The 14,222-nt window shown below is 33.3% G+C and overlaps 1 protein-coding gene across 1 annotated transcript; it reads right to left on the reverse strand.

The window, feature by feature from the left end:
• Nucleotides 1-1,622: 1,622 nt before the first annotated feature.
• Nucleotides 1,623-4,397, reverse strand: LOC142636894 (sugar carrier protein C-like). The gene is made up of 4 exons (XM_075811179.1): nucleotides 4,136-4,397; nucleotides 3,721-4,043; nucleotides 2,460-3,089; nucleotides 1,623-2,372 (listed from the first exon to the last, which is right to left on the reverse strand). Exons 1-4 carry the CDS (start codon nucleotides 4,266-4,268, stop codon nucleotides 1,896-1,898), a joined length of 1,563 nt encoding a protein of 520 aa, XP_075667294.1. The 5' UTR covers nucleotides 4,269-4,397; the 3' UTR covers nucleotides 1,623-1,895.
• Nucleotides 4,398-14,222: the final 9,825 nt, after the last annotated feature.

Here is a 14,222-nt window from a genome sequence, read left to right on the forward strand (position 1 = left end):
GATTGACAAGACAGAACTAAATAAATAATTTTACCTCTGATTCAAAAAGCAAAATGGAGTTTGTTTAGGGTTGTTAACAAGAGTTGGATATGACAGAAGATTGACAAGGAAGAGCTAAATAAACAATTTTAGCTCTAATTCAAGAAGCAAAATGAGGATTAAGACCCGGTGCAATACCTAGGGTATTGTATCGGGTGCAATTTACCCACCTTCTCTCACAACATTTTTTAACTTTTTACTTTTTTAACTTTAACTTTTACTTTTTCTAACTTTTTTCTTAATATTTTTTAATCAATGCTTGAAATTGAAAATTACTTTTTGCAACTATTAATCTTAGTCATTTATAAATATTGCATCAGGTGTGAGTATTGCATCTGATTTCAATCGACAAAATGATGAACTCCACTGCCTAGAATCACTTGCTTCAGATTACGTAAGATGGCACTCAGGTTTGTGGCCAACTATAGTGCAATTATTCTCTGATTAGACACAAAACCAATAACTGTAAGCTTTATCAAGTACATATGTATCGCCATCGGACTAGTAAGTGGCTGCTTATTTTTATCTTACTCAAACATTGTCCTATCTTAGCCGACTAAAGCAATTTTGTGTATGAAATTAGGTTTTACTACAAGTTATCATTAAAAGAAGAGTTAGTGCTTCATTCTTGTTGAGGTGTGAAGATAATCCAAACTTTGTAAATAGACAGATGTCATGGATATATTAAGATTCTCATTAAGTCTTAATGAGAATTTTTATATAAAGTGAAGTATAATCCAAACCATATTCTAAATTTTCGTTGCTTTATAAGAAAAAAAACCGAAAATGTGACATACTTTTTTTAAAAATAAGAAATAATTACTACATGTCTGCTAACCCTGCAGCTCGATCCCTTCTTCCCTAGATTCCAAGTATTTTGTACATGGAAAATGTCAATTCAATTACAAAACTCTTCCCCCTCTAAACCCCAAGTACTTTGTACATAGAAAGTGTCAATTCAACTATTTGTGAAGTATTTGGTGTGAAGTATAAAGTAAAACACTAAAAATATGATTATTTATACTGAAAATTTTCTCTCAAAAGCAAACAGGATAACTCTCATTGGCATTGTGATTATTATTTGTCAAAGTCTACTCTACCATAGCGCATAAGTCTCGAGGGCATTGTAGAAGTAGACCTTAAAGTCAATAAAGAAATCGAGAGAATCACGATCAAGTGTAATAATCAATCGCATGCAATTATTTGACGAAAACTGCTCGAGATTTCCAACTTAATAATTCAATCCATTTACTAATTAATAGATCAACATCCTATTATTACACCAAATCGATCACAGTTGAAGGTAACTAAATAGGGCTGGTCTGTTTTTACTCTTTGGACAAGCCGACATAGCCATCTTTATCAACTTTAATCATCACAAAAATTCTAAGCCATTCGTGCCTAATATAATGTGACATCTCGCAAAAAAAAAAAAAAAAAAAAAAAAAAAACCCACAATAATTATCATTAGTATAATTGTAGTTCATCTTACAGAATTGGACTCTATTTACCAGAGTTTCATTCGAAATAAAGCATGGGACAACCGTAAATTTTTTTTTTTTGAGGAACAAAGTACAAAAAAATTTAAAAAATCAAATGAAAACCCATAATAATTATCATTAGTATAATTGTAGTTCATCTTACAAATTGGACTCTATTTACCAGAGTTTCATTCGAAATAAAGCATAGGACAACCGTAAATTTTTTTTTTTTTTTTTGAGGAACAAAGTACAATGTTGACACAAACACATAGAGAGCCTTGACATTTGAAATCCGAATAACCAATAGGTGTGTATTTGATAAAGCCCAAAAGTTAAGAACTAAAAAGCAGAACCAAAAAAAAATATTAGATCCAATTAGACATTTTTAAGAGCCTGGCCTCCCTTGTGCATCTCCACGTTTCCATTAGAGAATTCTTCAGTCATGAATTTGGCCCAGAACCAATGAGACCTCCATACTTGGTTCATCTCTTCAATTGGAATATTCTTTGTCTCAGGCAAAAAGTAGTAGATATATATGGTCATTACCACCACAAAGAAGGCAAAGAAGAGGAATAGCCCAAACTTCATATGGCACAGCATATTTAAGAAGGCTTGAGCAACAACAAATGTGAAAACCATGTTCACTGACACGTTGATACTCTGAGCAGCTGATCGAATTTCGAGTGGGAAAACTTCACTAGGCACCAACCAGCCAAGAGGACCCCAAGACCATGCAAATGCAGCAACATAGATGCAAATGAAGAGCACCACAACGATTGCATACCACTTGGGCAATTCACCAGGCTGACCATCTATTCCAAATTTAGCACCAATGCAAGCTGCAACAATGATCTGTGGACAAAAAAGAACATCAAATTAACTTTGTGTCAACAAAAACTATAATATATTGGATCAAATTACTAGCTGGCTAAGAGTTACCTGGCAGATAAGCATTTGAGCTCCACCCTCAAGGAAGAGGAATCTCCTTCCCCATCTATCAACACCATAGATTGAAACAAGGGTTGCAACAACATTAACAAGGCCAGTGATCACAGAAGACATCAGTGAAGCATCGTCTCCGAACCCAATGGTGTTAAACAAGACAGGTGCATAGAACATGATCACATTGATGCCAGTGAATTGTTGAAAGAAGGGAATCAGGGTGGCAACAGCTACGTGTGGCCTGTATTTTCTTTGTAACAAGTTTCTCCAAGGGTGTTCCACTTGCTTTGATAATTCACTAGCCATGACAAGGTCATTGAATTCCTCATCAACATTTTCAAGACCCCTAATTCTCTTAAGTTTTTCTCTGGCGTCCTCCATGTTACCACGTTCAATCAAGGAGTTCGGGGTATCGGGAAGAAACAGTGAACCGGCTGTTAATATAATTGCAGGGACAATAGCACCACCCAAGCTCAAACGCCATCCCCAACCACCATCAATCTTGGCAAAGAAGTAGTTCAACACATTGGCAATGAGGATACCAACTGTGATTGACAATTGGAACCCAATGTTGAGAGCACCTCTGTATTTGTATGGAGCCGTTTCAGATAGGTAGAGTGGCACAGACTATAATTACAATTTACAAACACCCAAAAAAAGAAAATTTAATCAGATTAAATGTCTGATGATAAAACTGATACTATTTTAATGTGGTTAGTAACAACTAACAAGTAATAATCAGACTGGAGAAAAAGAAAAAAAAAAATGAAAATGTCGTTCTCTAGAGATAGTTTAATAAAAAAATAAAAAAACAATATTTCCAAAAGCTAAATAATAAACAAAATATCAAACAAAGGGAGTGCAGAAGCCCATATCGGATCAGAAACAACTTTGTACACAAAATTCATTTTTTTTCATGTTCCAAACAATTGTCTCATCCGGTACACTTCTTATTTAAGATACCATAGTCAAAACTACGAAATAAGATCCAAAAGGTAAGAAAAGTAGAAGTAGAGTTTCAACAAATCTAAGAATACAAATACAAAGAGGCATATAAAACGACAAAAAAAGAAGAAGAAGAAACAGACATCACTAAAACCAAAGGAATATCGCATTGTATATGTGCTTCGATTTTGTTTTCAGACAACAATATTTTTTTGCTCTCTACAGACAACTTTCTTTGTACCAAAATACAAAAACACACCAAAAATAAAAATCATGATCCAAAACCAAAAAAAAAAAAAACAAAGAACAATACCTGATTAGCGAACCCAATACCGAAACCAAGAAGTATACGGCCAACAATCAACATCCACACAGCTTGGGCAAAGCCATTGAGAAGAGCACCGGCGAAGAAGAGCAGACCACCAAGCAACATAGACGGTTTCCGTCCAAGTTTACGTGTCACAGTGGATGCCACAAGTGATGAAAGAAGAGCAGCCAAATACAACGACGATGTGAACATGGTTAAAGTCTCACTATTATATTGGCAGTACTGGTTGGTCGACGTATCATCATGCTTCGACCGATAAACCTTTGGGAAAAACTTACGCAAGAAAGGGTCCATGGAGGTGACCCCACCTGTTAAAACACCATAACTTAACGTAAAAAAAAAATATTAAAAATAAAGATATTCATGATTCAAATATAAAGTTATGTTCTCGTATAATTACCAGAAATTCCAATATCGTAACCGAAAATCAAACCCCCCATGGCGGCAACGACACATGTTACGAGGACATAGGGAGTGAGGTTTCCAGGGTACTCCTTGCCCGGACCCGTGGGAATTCCTCCGACTGCAGGCATTCTCGCTGTGTTTTTTTGTTCACGTCCAAATTTACAAAAAAATAAAAAAAGACAATGAACAAAAAAATAGAGAGAAAGAGAGTGACCAAAAACCGTCTACTATGCCAAAAGGGAAAAAGATGGATCTCCTAAACTGGTTTAGCTAATGTTTATATAGACATAGAAAAAGTGGAAAAAATATATATTTTTGTTCTAAAATTTTGTTTTAACTATTTTACTTAAATTAAGGAGAATCGTTGAGCTGTCAAACTATAATAATATAGCTATCTTTTATACAAATCCAAGTCAATTTTATACGAGGACACGGTGTTTACTTTGTAGATAAGGTCAATGAAGTGGCATCTATACATTATAAACTTTCGACCGTTGGATTATCCTATAAATTTAGAAATTTATAACAATCGGACTGTGGGAACATCACTAATTTTTTTCCAAACTATCGAAGTTCGTTACTAATAGTCAATTTATTTTTGGATGAGGTAGTTGCCTTTGCAGTTAATACAGGCTGTAATCTCTGAAGTTGTGCTGTAATTTATCTAAACATATTAACAATATATATTTTTCATCTTTTATAAATAAATAAAATGGCAAGATTTAGGTACAGCTTTTAAGTGCTGTTCATTAAATTATCTTCTTAAAATTATGCTATGTGGATTTTTTCTCATGAAATAGAAATGTAATTTTTAGTTAAATAGCCACATAACTTAATCTTTAAAAAAAACTTAAGAAATACCACATAAAAGTAGTAAAGTACTGTACCTAAATTTCGCCAAAATAATACATACATGCATATATATATATATATATATATATATATATATATATATATATATATATATAAGTGAGACATTAATAGTACTTGTAGAGGAAAAGGAATTGCCCGTCCAGCTTATACAGGATGTACTTTTAGAAATTTTTTTGTCATAATTAAAAAAAAAATTAACCATATATTTCTAACTATTAAATAGATCTGATCACAACTTCAAATATGGAATTCAAAGGGATCAAATAGGAAATGAAACTCTGAATCATAGAATTATAATGAAATATACCATCAACCAACATTTACCAAATTTGAAAAAGAGCTAGAAGAAAGGGTTCGATCCTCGCAGTTTTATTTCTCGAACCAAGAGATCCATGAATCGGGATCCTAATGCATATAGATACAAATAGTCCAATGGGAGTAAGAATTTCCAAGAACATTTGGAATATTTCATTTCTGAACAGAATAGCCATTTTCATTTTCAAGTAGTGTTTGATCGAATTCCTATGATGCCATTGGAGCTTATCGTCAGAAAAGAATCAATTTAGATAGTACTTTATGGCTCCGATGGTAACTAGACTAACGTATTATTGCTTCAAGAGAAGCTCCTATCGAAGTTCACTATGAATCTTTGGGTACTTATCATGAGATTTATGAGCACTACTTATTAGTAAGAACACACAGTAATAGGATTTCAAAGTAAATTTTTTTTTTTTTTTATTGGATATAATTTACTTGGAGAGTTTTTTTTTTCAAAATTTTTTTTTTTGATGCATGAACTTTGGATCGATGTGAGTCAGCAAAAAGTTTTTCTTGCTTTGCTCACAAAAAATTTGGCTTAGTTCATGGTATTAGGATAATTTTTTTTGGTGATGTGAAATGGTATTTGGATAAATTTTTATTATTATTTATCAAGGTATTAGGATAATGTTTTTTTTTTTTAGAATACTAAATATTTTTAACACAAACAAGAGGAGAGGCGAGAAATTTTTTTTTTTTTTTTATTATGTTGGATTAATAGTATAGAGTATGTGGATGTGGTAGGTACGTTAGGATATACTATTATGTCGTTGTAATAATAAAGTGGGGGGATACGTGAGCTTAAAAAAACCCTTTACAGCAAAGTAATAGGAGCATGTGATATCAATGATACACCTATACAATTGTACGTATTTTCCGAGGTCTTAAAAAACTTTTAACTAGCCCATATGAGCACTTGCACAAAGTGATTGTATAATTGAAAAAAAAAAATCAGATTTTAGTCAATCATGCCACAAATTTATCCATATCACTTTATAGAATTCTGTAAAAATATATGGTTGAAACTGTAGCCGCGTAAATTACTTAATTTATACTAAAATTTAAATTTAGTTTTATTTTTTATTTACATATCTCGATAATGAAGGAAAGAAGCAGATCATGGTTGTTGTGTGTGAAAAAGAGAGAGAATTAAAAAAATCAAAATTAATCTATTTACTGAAATGTAATGTAAATTAAATGATTTGAAGTAGTGTGTTTTGAAAAGTGAGTATGTCAAATAAAAATAAAAATAAAAGTAAGTTTTTAAACTAAAATAGACAAAAACATTTGTATGAACGGATGCAAAATGCGAAAGAAGAGTTGTCAAACAATAAAAATTAATTTTACTATAAAAAATTTGATTTTCATAAATTAAAATTTTACAATATTTCACATCATAAAAACAGTCATTATTGATTATTATTTTTTATATGGTAACATAATAACATTTATTTTTTTTAATCAATTTTTTAAAGATAAGTGTTACTTCCACAATATTTTCACAATACTTTCACAAAAAATTATAAGCGTTGCTATTGGTTCTAATTTAAACCTATCATTGAAATTACTTCTTTGTCCGCTAATAACAAACCCTAAGGCCGTAACAAGTAATTATAAAATACTCTCGAAATACCATAAATGTATACTTTCACTCTCAAATAATTGTGAGTCCCACTAATTGAAATGGGGAAATACGCATTTATGGTACTCCTAGAGTATTTAATAATTTTTCGGCGATAACAACTTGTCACTTATTATTTGTTGTGAAAGTACAGTAAAGAAGTTGTAAATATAGCATTTTCCTTATTTAAAATTTATATATTAATCAAGAAATAACTTTTATCCATTTCAAAAAAAAAATATTACTACAAAGATGGAATATCAATGAATATTGATTTAATCATTGCAAGAAAGTTGGAAGAGTTTTCGGTGCTATTTTTGTGATTAAGGCTGCGTTTGGTTCTACGGTAAATCAGTTTTAGAAAATATTTTACACATTTGCATGTGTTTGGCAGTAACTGAAAATTTGGTCAAACTGAAAATCACTTACACTTTAACTGTAAAATACCCATTCCCACCCGTAAAACCATTTCCGTTTCTATTTTACCTTCAAATAGAATTTTTCAGACTGAAAACAGAAAAGGAGAGAGAGAGAGAGAGAGAACAACGGTAGTCACACCAGAAGAGAGAGAGAGAGAGCTAGAGGGAGATTGCCGAATCCAGTCAAATCACGCCGGTGAAGCTTAGATCGTCGCCCTCAACCCAAAGCCTTGCCGTCAAGCTCGCGCGAACGAGATCGAAGCGCGAGATCGCACCGTAGAGCGCGCGCTAGCAAGATCGAGGCGCGAGATTCTACCATAGAACTTGCGCTGTGAGATTGGTCTCGTCGCCCATGACCCACCAACCACTGATCTCTCTTTTTCTCGATCTACCTCTCCCTTTCCGTCGATTTGCGATGACTCTCTCTTCCTCCTCCCTCTCTTAGTTTGACCGAATGATTTATGTGGGAATGGTGTTGTTTTGATTTTTGTTTGTTTAAAAGTTGATGTATTGCAATTTTATATTATAAAATTTGTTTGGAAGCTGAGAAAATGGCTGAGAAAATGTGAGAAATTAGTAGAAAAAATTTGCATTTTCAAAATGTTACCAAACACTTGAAATTATTTTCTAATATAATTTTTAAAATGCAACCAAACATTAGAAAATATTTTCCTTTCCTGAAGTTATTTTACACCCGAAAATTAATTTACACTGAAACAAACGCAACCTAAAAGCCAATAATTTTGTTTCTGGATATGTGTGTGGCCTTGGGAGCATAAATCGATGCTAATTTTCTATTTATGGTTCCACTGTAATCAGAATTCAGTTTATCATCACGCTGGGTCGGGCTAATAAAGACATGACTTTTAACTTGTAAGTTAACTGTTGTGGTCTTGTTCCTCAATTCGCAGAAAACAGCGAAGCAGTGAAGACTTTTCGTTTTTTGTTTTTTTTGACAAGTTATAAGTTTAAAATAAATAAATAAGTAAACAAATAAATTTCCTTAAATAAGATAAAAAACCACTGAAAACTGAAAAAAAAAAAAATTCTGAATTGATTTTCTTTTTCTCGCGATGGTCTAACACTCATTACTATGATTGCCTTACATGATGGTGTAGAAAAAAAAAATAGATCCATATATTAATGTAAGATAATCAATAACAATTTGCTATAAAAGAAAATCGTGATAAAATTTATGTAAAAGTGTATGCTACTAACATTATTATATCCTATCTAATAATTTAGTTTTGGTCAAGAAAATATAATTACCAAGAAATTCTATTGGTCTGGGGGGATTTTATCTCTATGTACTATCTTGTGACCCAATTATAATAAAATGCTTATAAAAAAATTATAATAAAATGACTACTTCAACAACTTAAAAGATATATAAGTTTAAAAAATAAGTTAAAATTTTATCCTATATATAGATATAAAAGTATTATATCCACTTTTCAGCTTTAGATAGCATTTCTAAATATATATTTTTCTGTTTTTACTTTTGTTTTTTAATTTTTTTTCCCCACTTTCATTTTTGTCACCATAAAACTCCTCTCTCGGTCGCATTTCTAAATATATATTTGTCTATTTTTACTTTTGTTTTTTGATTTTTTTTTTCTTACTTTCATTTTCAGTCACCATATAACTCCTCTCTCCGTTGCATATCTCTCTGATTTTTCTACCATTGTTTCTTATCCTTCCTTTGCAGTTTTAACTTTTAACTTTTATCTCTTATTCTTCCTTCGTTACACATTCAACCACAGCTCTACGTTGCAGGCTTGCACAAACATACCCACAAGCAAAACACATGCACACATAATGTCAAAACATATCTTAGTCTCGAAATCAAAACACATTTTACTGCAATTATCCAAAATGCCAATATCCAATTTTACCCAAACCTCAAATCTTTGTACCTGAATTCCAACTATACACCAACCCATGAAACAAATACTAGCCAGTCTACCCTAAGTCTTAACAAAAACCAACAGTCGAAATTGGAGGCCGGTGAGAGATCTGGAATAACAATTCTTTTGTTTGAACATTGAAATTTTTGTTCCCATAATAAATACCCACATTTTTTATGGCAAAAATTTCTCCCAATTTTCTAGACATCTGTAAATGTCTGTGACTGTGAGGTTGTCTTTGGTATAAAGGGTGAGAATTTCTGAGTGGAGGAGCTCAGTGACCTTGGCAAGATTGAGCTTTTCATGTTATGAAGCTTCTTGGAATAGTTAGTGTACCTTGAGGAAAGAGGAATAAAGGAAACCATCGTAGCTCTCCAACTTGTTACTAGTAGTCTAGTACTTTGAGTTATTCTAAGACCATAACTATTTTTGCCACAATTTTATCACAACTTCTAACCTGATAGAATATGAATAATTACTTATCATTTTATCACTCACATTTTACCACATCAGAATTATAATAAAGTTATGGCCAAAATAATTGTGATTTTAGATATTTTTTGTCCGTTACTTCTTAATGTAATTCTTGCTTTAATCACCCTACTTTCCCAAAAAGGGAAAAAAAGTCAATCCCCCATAGTCTTATATTTAACGGGATAAATGAACGTTAAAATTTTGTTGTCAATCATTAGATGATTATTTTTATTTTTGATAATTTAATAATTCGATAATATAATTAGGAAATATCAATTGAGCTACAAGTGTTTTATTAGTCATTTAAAGCTAACAAAAAATGATCATTTAATTGTGGGGAATAGAGTAAATGGATTTTCAAAAATGTAAGGAAAAACAAATATTATTCTTTTTGTTTTCCTTGGTAAAATCTACATTGAGCATTTTAATGGTTTATAATTCTTTTTTTATAACTTTTCCATGGGATTTACATTGAGTTTAGTGTAATTATGTCTTTATATACATGGTAAAATTGTAGTATAATTAGATCATCTGTCACTAGCCTTTCATTACAAGATCTTGAACCAACAGTATAGTAGCGACCTATGGCTCCAAATCTCCAATGCTTAAGTAAATTTATTTATTTATTTTGGTAATTAGGAATACTAATTTGCTTTATGTTAATGAACAATTTTAAAAATGTTTTGATACTATTTTTGTGAGAAATATATAAAATTGTCACCAAAAAAAAAAATCAAAATTTTTTTTCATTTTCCATAAATATTTCTAAAAGTATTCCCTAAGTGAATGTCTTAAGACACCTATTAACAAAATCCTTAAATTATATATTTAAAACAAAATACCTCATCATTGTATAAGATTGTGTATGGGAAAGTTTTCTTATATTTATCACTATCCATTGTGGTTGTAATGAACCTTAAATGGTGGTCATTATTAACCCCATTATTATTATTATTATTATTATTATTATTATTATTATTATTATTTATATACAAGATAGAATTCTACTCTAGCCTAATCTAAGTGTATATGTGTGTGAAGCTCCCTCTTGGAGACTTGAACCCCGGCCATTGCCCCTCACACTCCATAAGCACTTATACTTGTGGAGTGACCATCGCACCAAGGGTATACGGTGGTATTATTAACCCCGTTATGTATGTTAATTCTTACAATATACTCATTAATTTCAATAATGGAGGAGTAATAGTCTTTCTCGATCTAATAATTGGTTTCGGTAATTGGACAAAATGCTTAAGATGGATACACCAGTCATAACATAATGCATAAATATCCAAACTCACTTTTTTGGTCCATTTTTACTGAATTTTTCTCAAACCCTCTTTGTTTGTTACTTTCTTGACACTGTCTATTTTTTTCCAAAAAGCTAGCTAGCCACAAGAATATGCTAATAGATTGTGTAAATCAAGGACTTCCACCCGGCATTTTCATTGCACAACTAAAGTGAAAAGTTGGATTGGGAAAAGAAAGTAAATTAAAACAAAGAAAAAGAGATTCAAAACAAAAGGCAAAAGAAAATTAGAGAATTTCTTTTACCTTAATTTGTGGTTTGTGGTGTTCACTATTCAACACAATTTCCCTTAACGATTTCTTCACTTTAAGAACTTTTTTTGGAATGCTTCAGTGAGAAGGTGACTCTTGAAGTTTTTGACTTTTGATTCGTCTTGAAATTATTGATTTTTTTTTTTACTCAAAGTGAAGAAATTAAAAATAATAATACCTAACAAAAGTGAGGTATTAAAAAAATTAATTTAAACAAATAAAGTAAGTTTTTCAAATAAATTCAAACAATAACTATATTGAATTGAATTATTCTCCAAAAAAGTAACACTTTGTGTTGAATTAATGCAATTGTAAGGGCGGGTTTTGGATCCTAAGCCCAAAAGTAAAAGGATTAAGGCCTAAAGAGTCCAATACAAAGAATTTGTAGAGAGTGTGCTAAAAACTAGGCTTCAATTACTTGAACAACACTCACAATGGATTAGAGATGACAAGAAATCAAAGACAAACAAGTTTTATGCAAAGAAACTCTTCCTCAGCAATGTTCGAGAAGAATAGTTCTTGAATATATTTCTTTTAAACTTGGTTACAATTACAGTTCTTAGTGCTACAGTGTTTTTTCTACAAATTCTCAAATGATCCTCGTGTAATGGGGCATTTCTTCATTATATTCTCTTCTTTTGCTTCATCTCCACCCTCCACGTGTAGGTCAAGTTGCTTGCTTTGATCCCTATCCCATCAACACCTTCCTAAAGTTTTTAGAAGTAGCTGTAAAGCTGAATATCACTGTTTAGACATCACCTCCACATTAATACGGCCAGAGAGTTAGCTACAAAACATTTAATGCGGTGGTAGCAGTTTTTCCTTAGATATTTCTTAGCTTCCCTTTATCCTATTCCCTCCTGGTGTTTATCCTCAGTAATAGAATTGCCCCGAGCGTTGCTCTTGGTGTTTATCCTTCTGATCTCTACTCTATTAAGCCAAGAAGGCATTTCTCCTCAGACTACCTTCCCAAACCCTCATGACCGGAATCCTTCCATAACTCACTGATTGGTACTTCTCCATTAAAGCCTACATGTCCTCGGACTGCTAAATGTTTTTGGACAAGGCCCACGGCCCAATATACACTCCTAGCCCCTTCATCCCTACAATAGCCCCTCGAAATTCTCCTCTTTTGCTCCTCTTTTACCCAAAGCACACTCCTAACATTTCAACATCCAAGACGCGCCTGCAGTTAATTTCTGCTGCTCTATGTCCCTCACGTTCTACAGTACGATGAAGATCCAACGGCCAAAGATTTTATGGGGACTTGGGTGGGAATTCTCCCGCTTGCTTTTCCCTCTAATACATATACTGCCTGAAGACTTCATTTGCTTCACTTTTTGCACTCTCAAATCTCAAGAACTAGTCCGAGGAGCCCTTCTTCCCTTCCGTAAGTTGTTTTCAGTATTTTTTTATTCTAATTGTCTCTTCTATTTTTCTTAATTTAGAGCCCTTTCTTCCTCGGCTCCCCTAACATCACCTTGCCTCCCTTCTACCTTCAACCTTTCTTTCACAAAGGTAGATTCGCTTATCTAGTAGACACCTCAGAGGGTATAGAGAGCTTTAAAGCTCAATATTGAATCCCACCAGGGGTTTCTATTAGGTATTGCAAATAGGGGGACTAGTACACCTAAAGGCAAGAGGGAGGAGTGGTAATCCTGATGATCGCCTTCATAGAGGAAGGGATGAGAATTCCTATGGGTAGAGTAACTAGGGATTACTTAATTGCTCACAGACTTACCCCTACCCAATGTACCCCTAATATGTTTAGGATACTAAAGAGTAGATGCCCTCAATAAGAAGATGGGTGTGAACCTCATCCATTATGACATTAATTGGATTTACAATCATCATAAACTAACAGGGCAGGGGTATTACCTAAAAACTAGATTTCCCACGGTTAGGCTCATATCGTGTCTCCCTGAGTCTAACAATGGTATGAATAAGGACTTTCTAATTGTCTCAGGGGAGTGGCATGATGAGCTTCACTGTCCGACCAGAGAAGGGACACCAGGTGGGGTATCTTAGCTCTAGGTTTATGATTCTAACAATACCCTTTTTTTCTCACTAATATTTCCTTTGCTCAATCTTTCTATTTGTACTTGTAATTTAATTTTTCTTTTATATGCACTGTTTTCTAACAATATTTTTGGTTTTTAATGAATTTGCAGACAAGTATTTTGCTATTCCGAACTTCAGCCTTGTTAACGAACCTGATCTGACAAAAATACTTCAAGACGAGATTTTTGTTCACAAAGATGGACAACTAAGAGCAGCCCACCTCATCCTTGGCTACAATCCTCTCTCATCCAACTTCCAGGTGCCTAAGTACGTGATTAAAGCAAAGGACCCTTGCCTATACTTAATCAGCGTTGCGTATCGAGTTTCCTTAACTCAGGCCCTGCTCTAGAAGGTGTGCAGCAAGCATAATTACCTTTCCAATACACAACCAAGGAAGAAGCAACTCCTTCCCAGCCAGCTATTAAAGAAGAAGAAGAAGAAGAAGAAGAAGAAAAAGAAAAAGAAGAAGAAGAAGAAGTGGTTGAAGTCTCAAACTCTGAGGACAACTTCGAGGTCTTCAACCAACCCTAATCCCCCGAAGTTCTAGCTGGTCACTTCAGCCATCTTCCCCCAGCCTAAGTAAGCCACACCCAAGAAGCTTCCACTGTCCTTGACGCTATGGTGCTACAACGCAAAACCAAATCAAGTCTCCTAGACCTGTTGGAGTCTCACGTTAGAGGTAACATGCCCGAAAAGGTGATCCAGACCAAGCCTTTCACCCCTTCCTTTACTTAAGCTTTCTAACTTGACCTTGCCGACAAGAAGAGGAAAAGGGAATAAAAGGGGAAGGAGGTGCTGAAGGAAGGGAAGGGCCTACCTTCCAAGGAAGCTGAGCCCTAACAGGGAGCC

Source organism: Castanea sativa, chromosome 5 (assembly GCF_040712315.1).
Source record: "Castanea sativa cultivar Marrone di Chiusa Pesio chromosome 5, ASM4071231v1".
Lineage (NCBI taxonomy): Eukaryota > Viridiplantae > Streptophyta > Magnoliopsida > Fagales > Fagaceae > Castanea > Castanea sativa.

Excerpts from the sequence above, each read along its gene's own strand:
- LOC142636894 (XM_075811179.1), bottom strand. The coding sequence starts at position 4,268 with ATGCCTGCAGTCGGAGGAATTCCCACGGGTCCGGGCAAGGAGTACCCT. Across the intron at positions 3,090-3,720 it reads GTATTGGGTTCGCTAATCAG|TCTGTGCCACTCTACCTATC; the intron begins GTATTGTTCTTT and ends TTGTAATTATAG. Across the intron at positions 2,373-2,459 it reads CTCAAATGCTTATCTGCCAG|ATCATTGTTGCAGCTTGCAT; the intron begins GTAACTCTTAGC and ends TTTTGTCCACAG.